We start from the raw sequence: 19,037 nt of genomic DNA, 5'->3' as shown, positions 1-19,037 counted from the left end.
TCTTATTCAAGTTTTCCCAAAGAGTTTTGTGATTAGTGTGTGAAGCAATGTTTAGAGTCTGGGAGCATTACCATTTCATATGAACAAAACAAGAAGCGGCTGCATTTCAGAAGACATCTGTAGAGGTCTAAACATTACAGGAAGTCTCATGCATTTTTTTGTGGCCTACTAATTGCCGGGGTTTTGGTGGAGTAACATGGAAACAGGTGCACAAAGTTGAGATCAAACCCCCAAAAAAGTTCCATCTTCTCCCGCGATCCACATCCAAGCAAAAACTGCATTTGTTTTCTAGCGTGACAAAAAAAACAAACGGTAATCCAAAAAATTGCGACGGATCAATACAAATCTTTTCGCCACGTGGCTCAATCCCGCCGTTCTCCCTCGTCATGCCTCGCGTCTCCGCTTCAATGGCAGAGGTGGGCTCCAACGAAGGAGAATTAAACCTTTTTTAATGCTCCGCCGTCTTAATTCCTGTAGTATTTGCACATTACGCCACATTACGGTCGGTCCACTGGCATTCAGCTCATTGTGGGACAAACAAACATCTCACCGCCGCATTGTGCAGAATTACAGTGTGCGTTTGGCATTCATTTGGAGATCCCCACCCTCCCCTCACCCCACCCCACACATTTACTTGTACTGAGGGCTTTTTTACAGTGCCACGTATTCCCCACAGACAGAGTGAGTGACAATGCAGAAATAAGCCCATTAGTGGAGAGAAAAACGCCAGGCACAATATTTGCTACTTGTTTATTGAGGCGACGCGGACAAGCGGCTCCGCCCCAACCGTTTGGACGACCACATTTCTGATTCGAAACACTCGCCGGACGTGTTTATTGTCTACGGGAGAGGTGGGAGAAGTGCTGCCTATCAAGTCGAAGTACTGTTACTGCGAAGAATGTGGCGAGGATAGGAAGTCAAAGTAGCCTGCTTAACGGTATAGGAGCACTTGTGAATAGTTGTGTCAAAGATGGAGGGTTATGTTCGCTTAAAGGTCCTTTACCTGACTTTGCAGACAATAACGGAGGGAAAGTGTATGTTTTCAGCTGTTATGGTGGTTTTCAAACTTTCCGAAGGCATTTCTAAGATCCGGATTGACCTTTTACAACTTTCGTTCTGTCACAGTAATGCAAAACAACTAAGCTGATAGTTCACCACCAATGAAAAAGGGTTAAAAAAAAATAGATGTGCAGCTCACAAAGAACAAGGCAAACCAACAAAAACTACTTGCTACAGTTAGAAAAAAGTAGATTCTTCTTGAGTGAAATGTGTGGCTAAATTGCTACTACTACTTTGCACTATTACCATGTACGGCTAGCGCTTCATGCAAGTCCTACTGTGTCTACTTTCCCCCCTTCTCAAGTCAAAGTATATTTCCGAAAGTCCATACGTTCCCGCCCCCAAAAAAAGTAAACGAGTAAGTATCGAGTTACGGTCCACGGCGCTTTGAAGGGAAGCCTTGAATAAACAGGGACAATTAAAAACAAATTAATATCGGGCCGATGCGGAGGATCAAAAGCATAAAATGTACAATGTTCTGGCTCTAAGTAGCATAAGCTAATGGTGATTTCTAAACTAGCAGACCATGGTCAATGCCTTTCATTCGGCTCTGAGGGGGAACATGGCTGCTAAACATAATTACCCAGCGCATTATGTGGACTGTCCCTGCATTGTAATAAAATTAGCCTGAAAAGCCTTTTTTTTTTTTCAAATACATCGCCGTGGTAACCAGAGGATGGCCATAACACGTTGCACCGTCCCCAATCGGTGCCAGCACGGCCAATTGGAGGAAACTTTTTAATAAATGATTTGCCTTTTGGCCTGTGTTGGCATTGTGTCATTTGACATGGGATGATAAGGAAGAAGAATGCAATAGATCAGGCCTGAATGGTTCCAATGGGGCTGTTTTTAGCTTGAAATCACATGTTTGGGCTTCCTGTTGGGGTACAGTTGAGCTACTATGGGCTTTGGACGGGGTCAGTGCTCCCTAACCCCTTACCACCCAACTAACTGGGTGTAATTTTCTCCATTTCGGCTTTACCAAAATCTAAAAGCTTCTTGCAAAAAGCTTCAAGGAGGAGGATGAAAACACAACAAAAAGGTGCAACAAACACACGGTTAAAAAGTGATGGAAAAGAAAAAGAAAGAGCCACAAAAATGCAACAAAAAAGCAACAAAAACGCGCCGGAATAACAACAGAAAAACCACAACAACAAAAAAACAACAAGACAAAGCAACTACAAAAACCAGGCAAAAAATGTCATGATCAGTTTGGCCTGTAGGCTGTAAGGCTCCAGTCGAGAAGCTTTTAGATTTGGGTAAAGCCGAACTGGAGAAAATGCAAAGGCGGGTGGTAAGAAGGACTTTGAAGACATACACAGTCAAAGCGTTCAAAACGATTCCATGTAAGTGCTCATTCACAAACGGTGAAAGATAAACCACTGTGCACCACGTTTGGCCATTGGAGATACTCCCATGTACAGCAAAAAACAACGATATATATTTTGGTTGTTTATGAATGAGGTCACAAAAAAACAACAGGGAAAAGCACGCGCTCCCCCAACCAGACGATGGACCCAGATCGCTTTATCTATAAAAACACAATGCGTACATTAAAAAAACGGCAAAAGAGGATTGTTATAATAGTGACTCAAAAACACAGATAATAGATAATTCCCGGAGCTATACCTCTAAACTAAAGCAGGTTTAGAGATTGCCTTTTTTGTTTGTTTGTTTGTTTATTTCTCTTTCATTTTCCATTCTGAAGATTATTTGTCAGGCCTGTTCGCCGTTTATATTGTTCGGTAGATAACGTATTCGACAAAGTGGCTGTGATTTACCCCAATTACACGGTTCGTTCGGGAAAAAATTCCTCGCAGCTAGAAATGATTCAATAAACATATTCGCATTGTCTTTGGGCATTTTATCTGTTTTTGTAGATAGAACAAAGGCTGCGGTTATGTGGAGTAAACAGCGCCGAGGCCCGTAAATGCTCTGGGACGGCGTTTTGGGCTATAACCCGGCGAGGGCTTGTAATGATTTTACGACTTGTAGCTCGCGGCTTTTGTGCCACTATTACGCCTTTTGTCTGTAAAAGGTCAAATGCGAAAGTTAGTTGCGTTGTTTTACTGGGGAATAATGGGCTCACAAACAATGACTGTGAATGGGTTTATGGCAAGCGGCCGGGTCCAAAAAGACTATTAGGAGACCACACAAGTGATGCATTAGCTTCCCAGATTCGTTTTGACAATAGGAAGCAATAATACACATGAACCTCTTATCTAAACCTCTTCCTCATTATGTTTTCTTTTTTACATGTTCTGGTCTAAATAAAAACGTGACAAAAACGGGACAAAAATACGACAAAAAGCAACAAAAAATACGACAGTAACGCAAAAAAAATGTGGCAAAAAAAGCAACAAAAACGTGACATATGTTTAGCAAAAATAGACAAAAAAAGTTTCAAAAATGTGACAAAAAAAAGTAAAAAATGTGACAAAAATACAACAAACATTTGGCAAAAAAGCGACAATAACGCAAAAGATTTGGGGCAAAAAAGCAACAAAAATGTGACTTATATTTTGCAAAAATAGACAAAAAAGATTCAAAAATGTGGCAAAAATATGTCAAAAATTTGGCAAAAATATGTCAAAAATATGTAAAAAATGTGGCAAAAAAGGTAAAAAATGTGGCAATTTTTTTTTTTTAAATGTGGCAAAAATACAACAAAAATGGGACATATATTTTGCAAAAATAGACCAAAAAGATTCAAAAATGTGGCAAAAACATGTCAAAAATGTGACAAAAAAGGTAAAAAATGTGGCAAAAATAATTTAAAAAATGTGGCAAAAATACGACAAAAAATTGGCAAAAAACATGACAAAAATGTGGTTAAAAAAAAGCAACAAAAATGTGCTAAAAGTTTGCCAAATTAGACAAAAGGCAACAATAATATGATAAACAAAATTCAATAAAAACAACTAAAATGTGGAAACAAAAACAAAGAAGAAGTTAAGGTGAATTTCGTAGGTCTTAGCTTTCAAATGAGGTGTTACACAGGCCTAGAGAAACTTTTAGATTTGGGTAAAGCTGGAGAAAATGTGCTCAGTTAAGGCACAGTTCTAAGCGTTTGCATCTCCACCCACTGCTTTGTCCACATCCTTTTACTGAACGCCGTTATCTTCCTCCAATAAAGCCAACGTCCCTTTAACTACTTGAAACCCTATTGGTTTTCCCATTAAAATCCCCTTCTGTACGAGAACACTTGTCTCTTCTCGCGGCGCGCCTCTGAATCGCTCCTCAGACTTAAATAAATGGCCTTTGAAGAGAAAAAAAAAAAAAAAAAAAAAACTCAACACATCGCCACCTCTTGTCAAGACACATATCCACTCAAGGGCCGCACCACTCCAGCACGTCAACCCATTCCTGTCCCATTTCCTCTCCGAGCCTCGCTCCCTCCGTCCCGTCTAATGAACGGCAAAAGAGCTGTGCGCCTCTCCTCTGCTGTATCCCCTGTGGACCTGTATATATATAAATAAATATATATAAGCGCCTCCAAGCTTTCCATTTCGGACATTTCGCTCACTAGTGTCCACCGCCCGCAAATGCAATCAGGTTTCATTACGAGAGCCAATTGACTTGCCCTTCGCAAACAATAACACAGAAGTTGAGAGGCTTTCTCCGCTTGGGGATGCCTAAATTGGATGGGGCTGTGTGTATACTACGAGGGGAGAAGCTTTGGGAGGAGTGGAGAGAAAGAAAAAAGACAATGGAAAGTAAATACGGCTAAAGCCACAATGATGGCTCCACTTGGTAAACTAAAGCAGTATTGATCGTTTTTTGTTTGTTTAGAAGAGACTCATCCCTCCTAATAGCTGTCTGAAGAATGTAATCTGTCTCTTGTCCCCCCCCCCCCCCCCACCCTCTGCTCCTCTCCACCCCCCCCTCCGCATTGCCGCCATTATATGAGCTTTCTTTTCAGTGTTTTATAGAGTGCCGGAGAGTTTTTCAACGTTTGGGGCGTTCGGGGTAAACGCGGCCCATGGGGAGGAGGAGGAGGAGGAGGGCTCGATTGTTTGCTAATGTTGACACCTGCCAGAGTGGAGCTGCTTTTGCTTGGGCTATATATGGGGGGCCCTCCAAGCCAATATAGAGAAGGGAGAAAAAAAAAAAAAAAACTGGGTATGCCCCCCTCCGCCTCTCCCCTCTTTAGTGAGATTAAGTGTGGGTTTGCTGGGGTCACAAATCACTGGACTCCCCTCTGATGTAGCGCGGCAGCCAGCCAAAGCCGTCACAAGACTAAAGAGCCAGCGGAGGGAGGAGGATAAAGACTGACACTCGATTGTTTACTGAAAGGGAGAAGGAGAATAATGTATCTTCTGGAGAAATATACAGCTCTGGAAAAAAGGAAGAGAACGACACGGAATCGACGACTCGAGGTTTTCGATCTGGTGGAAAAGGTCCAGCGTGGTGACTATATACACAGAAGTATAGTTTAGTTTAGGTAGTTGTAGCGTCGCTGGCTTTTCACAACACCAGATATATAACAGAACTGCTGGGAGAATCATAAGCCCAAGAAACAAAGTGAGCTCTGAGAAGGAATTCAGACAGAGGCCTATAGGAACTCACAATCTAACACTTTCAGTCTGACCATCCCAGGCCGCAATAAACTCAAGTGGTTTCTCTTTTTTTTTGTTGCTAGAACTGCACTGAACATTGCACCGCAGCATCCCCACCCCCACCCCCCCACCCCATCTCCACTGCTTCTTTCTGCTTCTCTTTAGGTGTGTAAAACCACAAGGGAAGATTTAAATGGCTTTGTGCAGAGCTTTTGAAATGCGCCTGAACATGAAACATTGTCACAGTGCGCTCTCTCCGTTTTCAGCAATTTCCACACTCGAATACGGCGAGTGGTAGTGGAGCACATTAGAGCAATGGCTTTTGTGATGGTTCAGCTTGAATTTGGGCAAAACTAAAAGCAGCGTTTAGCTAATAAATAGCAGGCCGTTTTGAGGGGGCTACCAGTGTAAAGGACGACGCCTATAAGGCGATGTCTGGAAGCGGTTTGACATTTTGGATTTTTGAAATAATATTATAAAGCAGTCAAAGTAAACCCAGACACGTGAGGTTACAAGCCACTGCACTCCAAACCTCACAGAACGGAGCTGGAACAATCAGAAAGGGCATCTAAGGAACAAGCCACACACAAAATAGTCAAAGAGGAGTACAATCTAAGTCTCCCAAAAAGATCTGAAAATGATTGGGTATATCCATGGACTGGCAAAAACTATTCTTTAAACTCAATAAAATATAATTATTCAAATAAGATGCAGGTGAACTCATGTCTAACACCAGGACAGACCCAAGTCTCACCATTTACTCAGTCAATTCAGGTTTGATTCCCATAATGTCAAGCTTTAAAGGTGCGCTATGCAACTTTTGAAATGAAAAAATAAAATAAAATAAAAAAATCTTAATATTTGTGTATATTTGACCTTGTAGTGACTCAGTGACTTCATGGATGCAGGATAGCACCTTTGCTCTCTCTCACAGTGGCTCCAGAATCAACTGTTTTGGGGTTTCTGGACAACTTCTGGTACGAACCCACCAAAACAACTGACCCTGGAATGTCATGAAGGCCACTGTGAGGGAAAGCAAAGGTGTCACGCTGCATCCATAAAGTCACTGAGTCACTGCAAGGTTTAATATACACAAATATTACGATTTTATTTTCACGTCAAAAGTTGCACAGTGCACCTTTAAGCATTGTCGATCAACAAAGTCCAACATCCACCTCTGAAATGCACTCCTTTAGGCTGTGATTGTTACATTGTGAGCACACCTTGCATAAACCAACATGGCCATGACACTCCCCCCCCCCCCAGCTCTTTTGCAGATGTACATTCACGCTAAAAGGAAAAAGGGAAGGAGGGTGGGGGTGGGGGTCCGGGGGTGCTAGAGCGGTAGCAGAAGCGCCCTGTCTGCCTTTATAAGTGTCGCTGTCCAGCCCGATCGTGTCACAATGAAGGCCTCCATTCAGGAGTATTCATGCATCCGCCTTTGAGTCCACAGCCAGTTTATATACTGTCGGGCCCCGGGTCCCCCCCCACCACCCCCACGCTCCCCAAAGCCTTCAGTTGCGCATTGTTTCGGGGTCCCTTAATAAACTTTTTGGAGGAGTTCATCAACTTGCCTTGAATGGTCTGCGCAGAAAATAGTCTTGAGACACACAAAATAACAGAGGGTCCCTCTCTCCGCCCTCTCCTTTCTCCTCCCTATTGAAATGACAATGGCCGGAGTGGGCTGTCAGACATCACACAGCTTTTGTAGCCATAGAAGAAGGAGAAGAAGAAGAAGAAAAAAGCATCCAAATAAAAAGAGAATACATCCTTTTAAAATAACAACTGAAGACTATTATAGGGCTTTTCTCTCCTTTGGCAGAGCCGGACAAAAGAGTCAGGATTTACTAAATAACATAAAACAGCATATATATATATACACACTTTAGAATGAGCACAATGTTAAGTATATGGTGAACACTACAAAAAGTAAATATCAAGTATTGGCTTAAATGACTTGATTTGAGGAAATGTTTCTTGTTTTGAGCGGTTTTCACTCATTTAGACACTTTTCCTGATCGGACCAGGTTTACTTTGCTTTGAGGACATTTCACACCAGTTCTAGGGTAAATCTCGCTTGAAATAAGAAAGTAAAATTGCCAATGAGATAAGACCAATTTTCTTGAACCCCATTAGCAAAGAAAATGACCTGAAATAAGGACGAAATGTATCGAAACGAGTCAGAAACATCTCAGAACAAGTGAAATAATCTAAGACAAATGCCCAAGAACTTCTTAACCAGTCAAAACAACTACAATTTGGATTATTGTGCTCAAATTGAGATGTTTATACTGACCTAGTTAATTACTTTTTGCAGTGAAGAAATTGATTTATTTAATGGGAAATGTAGATTCTGTAAACTCATCAAAATATCAAGCATGAGTATTTTTTATTTATATACTGAGCCATAATTGAAGTAATATAATTTGGCTTTATTGTGCTTGTTATGTTCTGTTTTTGAGTGGATACAATCGAAAACACACCAAAACTGTACATCATTCCGGAGTATGCACAATTTTCAGTTTATATTTCCTACATACATAAATATTTTCACTTGATTGAAATGGGTTGCCATCCGCTGCACTTGGCACCTGCGAGACTGGCTCCGCTAATGACGGGATCCAATAAAACGTCATAACGGAGTTTAAGCCACTAATCCACTGTTACACCTTTAAACTGTGCGCTCCAAAATGAGCCCGGACCTAGAAAGTCTTAACTGGATGCCTCTTCTAATTAATTTCATAGCTAATTACAACCGGGGGCCGCCGCCGTCCACGCACACACGCTGCCCCCTGTGTGTGTGCGGCCTGTCGGATGGGTGCCCTAATAGCCGGCATTAGGACGAAAAAAAAGAAAGAAAAAAGCTGCAAGAGTGGTCCAATTCAGCTACATCACCGAACTACCCCACTGTCCCCCCCAAAAGCCCCATTGGTTGCCCCCCCCCCCATTCCCCCTTCTTCTCGGACCAAGCCACCTACTGTTGTGCTTGATGCTGGTGCTCGCCGCTCGCTTAACACTTAATGAGATGTGACAAGTTGGAGGCGCGGGGTGTTTTTTTTTCTTTTTTTTTTTTGCGGCGGAGGAAAAGGCGGTCGCGTTATGATTTCCGAGTCGCACTCACGTGGGGGGGCGGGGGGGGCTTGCGGACAGCTGATTCCTGTCACACTCACTCATCTTCTTCCAGGCAATTAAACTTTATACGCCCCCCCCCCCCAACAAAGCAAACCGGGGCAATTTAGCCGACGCGTTAAGGGGGCTTTGGTGGGGACACACACGGCTAATGGCGAGGTCAGGGGGTGAGTTAGTGTAATCTGACGTAATGACAATATTGACGACAACAGCGGCTCGGCTATTATCATCATCATCATTAGCTTTATTATTATCATTAGGAATGTGTTCATTTTTTATGCAAATTCTTTGGTTCTTTTTTTCTTTTGAGAAGAGAATTTTCCTCAAACTTATTATACCCGGCACACAAATAATTGTAGACTATGTCTTACCCATGATATGATTTAGGCCTCTTTTGATGTATAATTGCAACCGCTCGGACCTACTTAGATTGCACTCATGTGGCTCGACAGCATCGAATCATTTATAACAGTATAGCTGTGCATTGTCTCGAAAGACAATGTACGTTTATAAAGATTTGGGTGATAAACTCTTAAACATAACACTGGATACAGGGTGTTCCAGAGGAGACAATATAATACAATAAAAATGGCTACGAAAAAAAAAAAAAAAAAATTCCACCACAAAATAATTATTAAATAACGTGAAAACAAAAAAAAATGCAGAAGGCGGTGAGTGAAAAATATCGGTAACAGTGTTTTCAAATGGGTCAAATATCTAAGGCCTGTTCTGACATAAGAGGAAACACGAGAGGGGCCCGGAAACTTCGAGGGAAAAAACAGAGGACGCTTTAAAAATTGACAGGATACCTGGAGGGCAGGCGCTTCCCCTTTTAATTTGTCTCGTACGGTTTCTTGCACGGGGGGGACCCCCAACCAGATGCCCCGGTCCTTTCGAGCCGGCATAAGCCTGGCGCTGGAATCAATTCTCACTGTGTGCCATAATTAAATATCGCTTTCAAAAAAACTGCTCTGTGTTGCATGTTGTCGTTCCCTGGTCTTCCTTGGTTTCTTTTTTTTCCCCCTCTCTATCACATTAATAATAACAACATATAAAACGGGGCCCGCTATCTCCGAATTTGCTCGGAGTATTGCAAGCTAAACAAAAGGGGCACCTATGGGCTTACAGCTTATACCAGTGATATTTTTTTTTTTTCTTGCAGGAAATGTTAACCTTGAAATGCTACTATCTGCGGCTAACAATGTGCGATCATAACCCCATAAATGAGGGGAGAAATTGAATCCTTTTAAGTTATTAAGCAGGAAAGGATTATAAACTCGTCTTTAGAAATGAGCTAGAAATCCCCATGTCTTCCTTTAAAAAATGTCCCACAAGAAGCTGGAGAGAGAAGATTGCCCCCTTTTTTTTTTTTTTTTTTTTCACGAGAGAGCCCCACAAGAGATGGAGAAAGAGGGGTAGTGGGGGGGGTTAAAAAAAAAAAAAAAAAACACATTTCTGTGCCCAGATAGGAAGTCGTCCCACATGGTAAGCGCCACTTTAATTAATAGACAGCCTTGAGAGGTATCACTGTCAGCCGGGATAATGGTGCCATAGCTTGTGTTTGTGGCTTCATGAATATTTGTGATGTGATCAAAGTCAAATGCCAGCACGGAGTGAATTTAAGCCTACTCTGATGTTTTTTTTTCTCCCCTTTTTTTAAGCTTTGGACACATAAAGCTGTTGACACTTAGACGTCTTGCTCTTGATGCTACCAGTGCTAGCGGTGGTGATGGTATGTAGGCCTACCAGCTTAAATTCCGCTGCTTCAAATTGACACATTACTCAGTGCTAATAAGAGGAGGGGTGCGGAGCGTTTTATTATGTTGCACGGTGTGTTACCGACCTGGAACCAATAGGCTCATTTGTTACCCCTATATAGCCTTGACATTCATCAGCAATAGCCATGTGTAATTAACAGCGGGCCTACCGTTATGGTGCTACAAAAAAAAAAAAAAAGATCAAACAGCGGTGCGGACACGTTGTGGATATCCCAGCATTTTGTAATATCGATCTGGCAACGTGTTATTGTATTTTCTTCTATAGATATTTACTTTAGATTCTCTGTATAGCTTCAGAGCTGCTTTATTTTGCTATTTGGTAACACTTTAGAATAAGGTGTGCTCAGTAAGTATTAATAAGCGTTAATAATATGCCTGTAAAGTTTTAACACACTGCTTATTATGCTTTTATCTGTTAACATACTAATAGGCCATTAATAATACGATTATTCATACCCTTAACCTAACCCTAACCTTATCAGGTGAATAGGGATTTTTTTTTTTTAAATCTACAGATATCAATTTGAAACTTTTGCTGTAGATTTTACCGGCATCAATGTGAGAAAGAAATATATATTGCAAGTTTTCTGTCAGTTTATGTTTTCGTTTAAAAACAAGGTGTTTTATGCTTAAAAATGCCCAACAGTTCCCGTCTTTTCGGCGCCGAAATCTGAATAATGGATTGAACTACTTTCAAATGTATGGTTTTATTTTGTAGTTATCAAGACTTCTGCAGATAGGATTTTGAGTGTCTTGTTTAGTTTTAAAATAAGCTGTCTTTAGGTCCTGCTGACGTGGACATAGTGTCGCCACAACGAGAGAAAAATGTGTTTTGAGAAACAGGCCCTTGAAATGATGACTTCCTATGGACATCTATGGGGAAACATTGAATCAGCGCAATATTGAAACATGTTATTGTGAAGATTAGGTATATTTTTGGTTTCCAGAAAGCCTATATGTTCAGAGACCAATTTGGCCCAAAATGAAAACCGAAAACATTTAGTTTTGCCTGTAATGTCTCCCCTTAAACTCACCCCAAAATGATAATGCTTGTTAATAGTTAATGAGCAAACCTTCCTCTAAAGCCACACCTGCTATTCTCATATAAGAAAAAAAAGTAGTAACAGGTTGTCATTTTCTACACTCTTTTATGAACGGCCTCATTGATCCCGAGTTGTTCCGTGTACGTTCAGGGAAAGGGAAAACTGCCAGAGGTTTACATGATGGAGAGGATCACTTTTGTTTTTTGTGAGGGCTCAGAATGAAAATGTGTAAAGTGATCCATCAGCGGACACCGACCACCGCCTGACAATGAGAACTTTTCTTTTTCTTTTTCTTTTTTTTTTCTGGAAGGGGGGGGGACACACCTAATGAACCATGAAACATTGTTAGATCAGTCATTGACAGGAAACAGACACTTTGACTCTCTTTGCACGAACCTGACCCGTTGGAAATGCTCATTGCCTCACATGAGCATCACTGTGAGGGGTTTCCAATAGACTATTCAACCTGAACAGGCGTCGCAAAATGATACAACTGTAAACTATTTTAATACATTTGGGAAGAACTATTATTTTGCTCATAATATAATATGACAATTGTGTTTAATTTATTGCCTTGTTTTAACTTGCTGTATTATATTGTAATGTGTCTATTATTATGCTTATTATTATTATTATTATTACTATTATTATTATTATTATTATTATTACTACTATTATTATTATTATTATTATTATTATTCAGAGGCTCTTTTCCCCTGTCTGAGCGGAGAGGAGAAGAGCGGCCTATACCGATGTAAATTCCAGAGAAATGTGGCTCGAGTGGCTGCGGGGACAGGGGAGGTTAATCCGAGTTTAATGCAGTGAAGCACAGCGCAGGGTCTGGGCTGTGATGGGTATGTTATCTCTGCCCAACATTTGGGTCTCCCTCAATTTCCACCCAGCCAAATAGCTGCGAGAAAGTGCAGATGGAGTCACTCTCAATGCCTGAGGAAAAAGCGTTATTAATAGCTAAATAACTTCCCCATACTTCCAGTGAATCTCTCCCGCGCACTGTTCCAGATGGATTTGTTTGAAGTGGTCTCTCGCTTCATTCCCCTGTCCTTCTCATTCAGCGACGGCTTTAGACCCGAAATATAGCTACATTATATTACCATACACTTAGGAGCCGTGTGCGCGTGTGTGCGTCAGCGCGCGCGGCGTGTTTGCGCGAGGAGAGAAGGACACGTTTTTCATCTCCTTTTCACTCCAGGCCAGGCATATTATTAGCCATATATAGAATTTGTTTTTGTGCAAGAACAATATTTTTGCAATTGGGTGTTTGGAGGAAATTAACACACGCACACAAAGAGCCGGAGACGTGGCACAAAGCAGAATCCCGCGCGTCAAAAATGAAACACCTTCAGAAATTCCACACGCGGCGGCTTCTATCTGTACCTGAACCCGGGTCGCGCTGTGACGCGACTCGCCTCACCTCGCGCGGCTGTCGCGCACTGTCAGGCGCGGGAATAATCCTACCTGGCACGTGTTTAATTAGAGCGAGGCTCAGGTAATCCTGCGATTTGCTGAAGTGTCCATCGCCTGTCCAGAGCGCGCGCGACTGCCAGATGGACATAACACCTTGTGGCGCGAAACAAAAAAGATGAGCCCGGTTTGTGCGGAGTCAGACGCGCGCGGCGCTGCCTCTGCCTGGCTCTGTGCGCGCGCACGGATGGACTGCGTGCACAAACAGAATGGAGGCCGGAGCCGCTCTCCGCTCAGTGACCAGCAGACAGACAGTCATCAGAATGAGAAAGACTCATGCAAATATGGAGACGCTATTTCCTACTCCTGCTTCAATGATCCTGCGTTAACACGTTTGGAAAAATACCAAGGAAAGAAAGGAAGCGCCACAAATATCTGCACACTATGGTGCCGCAGAAGGCAGTTAGATTAGGGCTGGGATAAATCCATGATGTAACCTCTTAGAAAATCAAATACACCAACCTAATAAACAAATAGATAAATAAATAAAGTCTTAAAATCTGGATAAGTAAACGGGAAAAAAAATCTCATGAATTTTGTGCCGAGGGCGAGCCACTGTGAGCCTCGCTGTGAGATGAAAGTGGAAAGAAATAAAAGGCTCTATTTAATCTGCTTTAAACCCTCTGCACAGAAGGCTGCGCACAAACTCACAGAGTGAGGGGCTGATTGGGGATAAATACAGTTCGTACCGAGCCTGCGAGCTATTACAGCCAGCACAAACACAGCTCCCATTCAGCAGGCACCGTTTACACTGCTCACTCTAATAAGTATTAACGTTATTAAACGCCATCGGTGCTGAAACAACATGGCGCACCGGGTATCCTTGTTATTTATAGAAATGTAAAGAACTTGTAATTTAAACAAGAGCGCAGCTTTAATGTGCGGGTTCTAGAATAATAAGCCACTATATAACACCATCACATTTACGTGCGTAAAGGCCGTGCGTGACGACGTGTGTCCGAGCAGGCTACGTCGATCATTCCCAGAAAGCAGCGACACAAAGCCGCGTCTCGGACGCTTCAGACATTTGCAACAAAATGGTTGGACCTTTTTCAAGCATTAACGCAAGGTTTGACAGAAAAAATGAGAGCGTTTTCACGCTATCAACTTATTCTGCTCCAGCGGGCCATTATCTGAAATTACAAAACTATGCAGCAGCGGGGCGTACTGAATAATTCATCTCCTTTTATACGTCTCCTTGCCCTTTGTCCAAAGTTGTCTGTCTCTTTTAGCAGATTTTTTGAATGAGAATGGACGGGTCTGGATTTGCTTTTGTACCGAACCCTTGAGTGAGAAAAGCGTCCGTAAAGAGACGCGAGTGAAGTTCATCTTCAAGTCTGAACAAAACTTATGGCACAAAAAGAGCTTTTTGTGAATCCTTATCTAAACTTCATTCTCACGTCTGGCCTCAAAGGGCTGAAGCTCCAGAGCGTTTGAAGGCTGTGTGTTTGGACCTGAAGGACAATGGGTTGAAAAATGTCTTATAAAAAAAACATTATTTTTAAACTGAAAATAAAATAACAAATATTCTGCTCCAGGAGGTCATTCAGTGAGAAATCGTTTTAAAAATAAGACTTTGCACGTTGCTATTAATCCCTGCACTCTTTGTAAACTGCATTTGACTGCGCATGTGTGGAGCTTTAATTATGGCACATGTGTGACACTGACACTAAACCCCCAAACATGTAACTTACAATATCTCTGCGCGGCGTGAGAAGTGGCAGCCGCTGACAGCTCGTACCTGTCCCCCCCCCCCCCCCCCCCCCCGCGCGTGCGTCAGCCTCACAAACAGCAGCGCCAATAATAATCTCTACATTGATTTCCACTTCAGCTGACAAGTGCTGAAATGTCGGCCAACCGATTGTGAAATGGGTCAACTGTCAGCTGTCGTTTAGAGCTCGTTAACCGCCGAGTGAAAGAGTGAATGAATGAAGGAGGAATTCGGTTTCACAAATTAATTTTCTGCCAAGGCTCTCATAAATAATTGAGAAGAATGAACAGCCCTGAGTTAGAACAGTTTAGTCCGATCCCCAGGAGGACAAGAGGAGGGGCAGCTTTAACACTCAAGTCCCGAGGCTTCATAATAATAATAATAATAATAATAATAATAATAATAATAATAATAATAATAATAATAATAATAATAATAATAATAATAATAATAATAATAATAATAATAATAATAATAATAATAGCCTGAACTTACATTTATCACCGAGGATGCCATCGATGCTATGCTTTGTTTTCTTTTCTCCATCTTCGTCCTTCTTATCACAGTCATCCTCGTCATCTTTTTTGCCAAATCGCGCCCTCAAAACGCGGCTGATGGAGCTCACTAATGGCGACAAGAAGGTAAACGGGTGATTAGGCCTAAGAGCCGTAAAAAAAAAGACCCATAGTAATCCTATCAGTGCTCCCTTGAACAATTACACAAGTTTTAACCGAGAAAAGAAAAAAAGGAAAAGAAAAAAAAAGGAATAGCCTTACAAACAATGTGATCCTTCATCGTTACATACACAAGAGTGCGCGTAGTAATAATGAAAAATAGTGCGGCTTACCAGAGGATGCCTCACCTGAAGGGACAGTGCTTCTATCGCACACGCCGTCCTTCAGCAGTTTGTCCCGGATCTCCCAGCTGAACATGCCCGGGTTCTCGCGCTTGTACTCCTCGATGCGCTTCTCCACGTCCGGGGTCGCCACCTGCTTTAGTGTCCGAATGAGGAAGCGCGCGCGCCGGGGTGGGGTGGGGGGTGGGGGGGTATGTAAGAGAGTGGCACAGAAAAGAGAGACAAAGAGGAACACGAAGCTGGATTTAATGAAGCTCGTTTACGCACGTTCGGATGATGGCGTTTGGTTTATTGTGAGAGTGATGGAGCGCGAGGGAGAATGAGGTTTAAGAATCCACAAAAATAAAATGTCTGGGGAAAATGTTAAAGCTGAATTTTAGCAAAGTGGCCACAGTCTTGTTTATTAATATGCAATTTGATTTAAGTGTTCAAAAATAGATCTAGAATTATTAGCTCATATAAATGGTCATATGTTGGTATTTAGGGGAAAAAACCTAATTAACATGACGCCATTTTAAATAAAAAATAGGAAAATAATTTGATCCTTGCAAATAAAAATGTCAAATAATTGTATAAATATTATAACTTATTTTAGCTTTACACATCTGCCCACTTTAATAATAGCACACATGTTGAATATTACAGCGTGTTTACCGGACGCGCCCCGCAGAGGCCCCCTCCCCTCCACGGACGGAGCCTCCGCGCGTCCGCGTCGGTGCGCCCCGCGGCCTTCACTCACCCGTGGCTTGCTGCCCCCGATGGCCCCGGGGCGGATGGACCCGGTCTCCTGGTACCGGCACAGGATTTTGGAGACGCAGCCGTGAGACACGCGCAGCTGTCGCGAGATGACGCAGGGCCGGATGCCGTGGTGGGCCATTTCCACGATCTTGTGCCGGATGTGGTTCGGAAGCGGCCTCCCGTTGATGAAGACGCCGCCGAGCTGGTTGACTCTGCCTTGACCCAGGGGTGTGGACACTGGACAGGGGGGGACACGGGACAACAAGGGTAACCATAGCAACACGGCACAGGTAGAACGCGAGGCTGTGCTAATAGGCCGCAGTTTAGCGCGTTACCGCGTTCTAACGTGCTTCAAGACATGGGGCGCGCGAGCCACTCCAGCGCGGGCAGACACTTCCCGCCCTGATTATTCGTAGTCATGCTGTTCAAATATTGATGTGATCCTTTGAGCTGTGTGTGTTAGTGCCATTTCCAGCAGCATGGCACTTGAGCAAATCCCGCGGCTCGAGCCACTCGCGGGGAGCGTGGGTTTGTACATTTCGGTCTGGCCCACTTGAGCACGAACTGGGAGTAATGGGAAAACTGCTCCCATAAATATATGCAAATACAACAACAAAAAAGATCTTTTTACGCACATATGGTCAGACGACTGGAGTGGAATCTTCATTAGAATTACACAGCCACGAGATTTGTTTTATGTTAGCCTACAAGATGAGCTCCTTCAAATGTTCCTTTTTTTTTTTTTTTAGATTATTGTTATATTGTTACATTTGTTCATGTTGTTTATTTGGTTTGGCAAAATACACTTTTACGCACGCAAGATTCGTGAAGCAACGTGTTAACGCGTAAAAATGGCTGACACTTTGAAGTTGTTCTACAGGCGCGCTTCAGAGCCAGGGCAATATTGCTTGGCGAAGGCCCAACCATTTATTAAGACTGGCATATTTATCACACACACAAAAAAGGGGGGAAATACTATAAAAGGAAGAAGCAGCCCCTCTATAAGACTGTCCCTTCTGAACTGGAAAAAAAATGTGACTAAAGTATGAAACATATGTGACAGAAATAAAACATCAGCACAGAGAGCTGGTGGGAAAAACAAGTGCAGTGCGCATGCCTTTCAGGGGATTTACATACATTTGACCAGACTGGAGCGTGTCAACTTTAATCGCCACTGACTGGAGGTTGAGGAGGCGCCTCTGTTTGCCTCATGTCGCCCGTAACTAGCCGCATATTGCTATGAAAACCTCGGTGTCAGGCGCGGGTAACGTTGCTAAAGAGCAGATGTTTGCGGCTGCCTTACCTTCCAGAGGAAAGCCGGTTCGGGGGTAGTTCTGGCCTGGCGCAGGACGCATCATTCGAGGCACTGTTCCCGGTAAAGTAGCCATTCCTCTTTAGCTACCCAGAATACAATGTTTTTTTTGGGGGGGTATATGGTCCAAACAAACCAGGGGAAGAAAAAATAAAAATAAAAAAAATGAGTGTGTTCAACAACAAAAAAAGCAGCGGTGAAATCCCCAATCCTTCGTAGCGCACAGAGCGAGCCCTCTTCCGCGGGGCCGAGCGAAATAAAGCAACAACAACAACCAAAAAATAGGAAATACAAATGTCTCAACAAATGCCAAATCGGAAAATATCGCCCCTTTAGGCTCGATGAGCAGCTGATGTCGGCGATGCACTTGACGCTGAACGGACCGGGGACGCGCAACAACAACAAAAAAAAGCGGAACGCGCGTTTTGCCGTTCGGGTTCAGTGTAACGTCTGCCCGCAGCCTGGAAGTAGTTTAAGTGGCCAACTTTGGTTTCATGTCGTAGGAGGAGACACCGCGCGCTCCCATAGGCTCCCTGGCCTTTCTTTTATGGATGAAAGAGAGTGGGTTTAGCCAGGAGCTCGCGGACCAATCAGAGCCACACGCTTCACTTTTAATTCACTGCTGCCTCCCCTCTTAAAAACAACAAAACCCCGGCACAGCACCGCGGTGGAAAATATACAAATATATATATATGTATTTATATCACGCTTCTCAAACGCACAACAACGTGTATCTAAACGCAATGTGTGGAGCGAGTTGTGTATTCCTTCAATGAAATGTTTCCTCTGTATTTCCCATCTGTATTCCCATTATGTATATGTACTCTGCTTTAATAATAGCTTATATCTTATACTATATTTTACTAAACAGTGAACTACACCTATAGCCTGTGCCTTTACATCATTTCATACGCAAAATAATAATTACAATCCTCTGTCACGATCGAGTAACTATTTAAAGCAATGTTTGTTATATGGTGCGCTTTTACGCACAGCTCTCTCAATGAAAAAAAAAGCTATTCTGAAACAAATGAGCTCAGGAATCAATGTTTTGGTCCCTAACGCTGCGTAAAAGTCCCTCTTTTCCTTCCGTAACTAAGGCTCGTTAACCTGTCAATTAGGCCAAGTAAAAGTGCGCAGCGTGCGTCTAAATCGCTCCTAAAAAGGCTCCGCGGTAACGACAAGACTTTGGATCGACCCACTATTGACGACAACAGGTCGAGTTGCCCCGGCGGATAATTGCTTAAAGGTAATTGTTAGGAAATAAATAATGCCGCGCCATTAAAGTCCAATAAAAGGAGGAGCACATATGGCTGAACAGGCGAGGTGCATGTGTCAGCTCTGTGGGCCCCGTCGCGCGTTTAGAACCC

At 42.8% G+C, this 19,037-nt stretch overlaps 1 protein-coding gene across 4 annotated transcripts in view; it reads right to left on the bottom strand.

Annotated features, from left to right (window-relative positions):
• The window catches only part of pax7a (paired box 7a), a 58,934-nt gene extending 41,097 nt beyond the window's left edge, over nt 1–17,837 (bottom strand). The window contains exons 1-4 of one of the 4 annotated variants that reach the window (XM_079578300.1): nt 17,659–17,837; nt 16,357–16,592; nt 15,609–15,753; nt 15,257–15,385 (exon numbers count right to left, since the gene is read on the bottom strand). In XM_079578300.1, the coding sequence (XP_079434426.1) occupies nt 15,257–15,385; nt 15,609–15,753; nt 16,357–16,592; nt 17,659–17,743 (595 nt within the window). In that variant the 5' untranslated portion in view covers nt 17,744–17,837. The remainder of the gene's footprint in view (nt 1–15,256; nt 15,386–15,608; nt 15,754–16,356; nt 16,593–17,658) is intronic. The other 3 variants (XM_079578301.1, XM_079578302.1, XM_079578303.1) reach the window with 3 other exon arrangements.
• Nucleotides 17,838–19,037: the final 1,200 nt, after the last annotated feature.

Source organism: Gobius niger, assembly GCF_951799975.1.
Source record: "Gobius niger genome assembly, chromosome: 20".
Lineage (NCBI taxonomy): Eukaryota > Metazoa > Chordata > Actinopteri > Gobiiformes > Gobiidae > Gobius > Gobius niger.
Note: the sequence above shows the minus strand (reverse complement) of the source record. Positions and strands in the feature narration are given on the sequence as shown.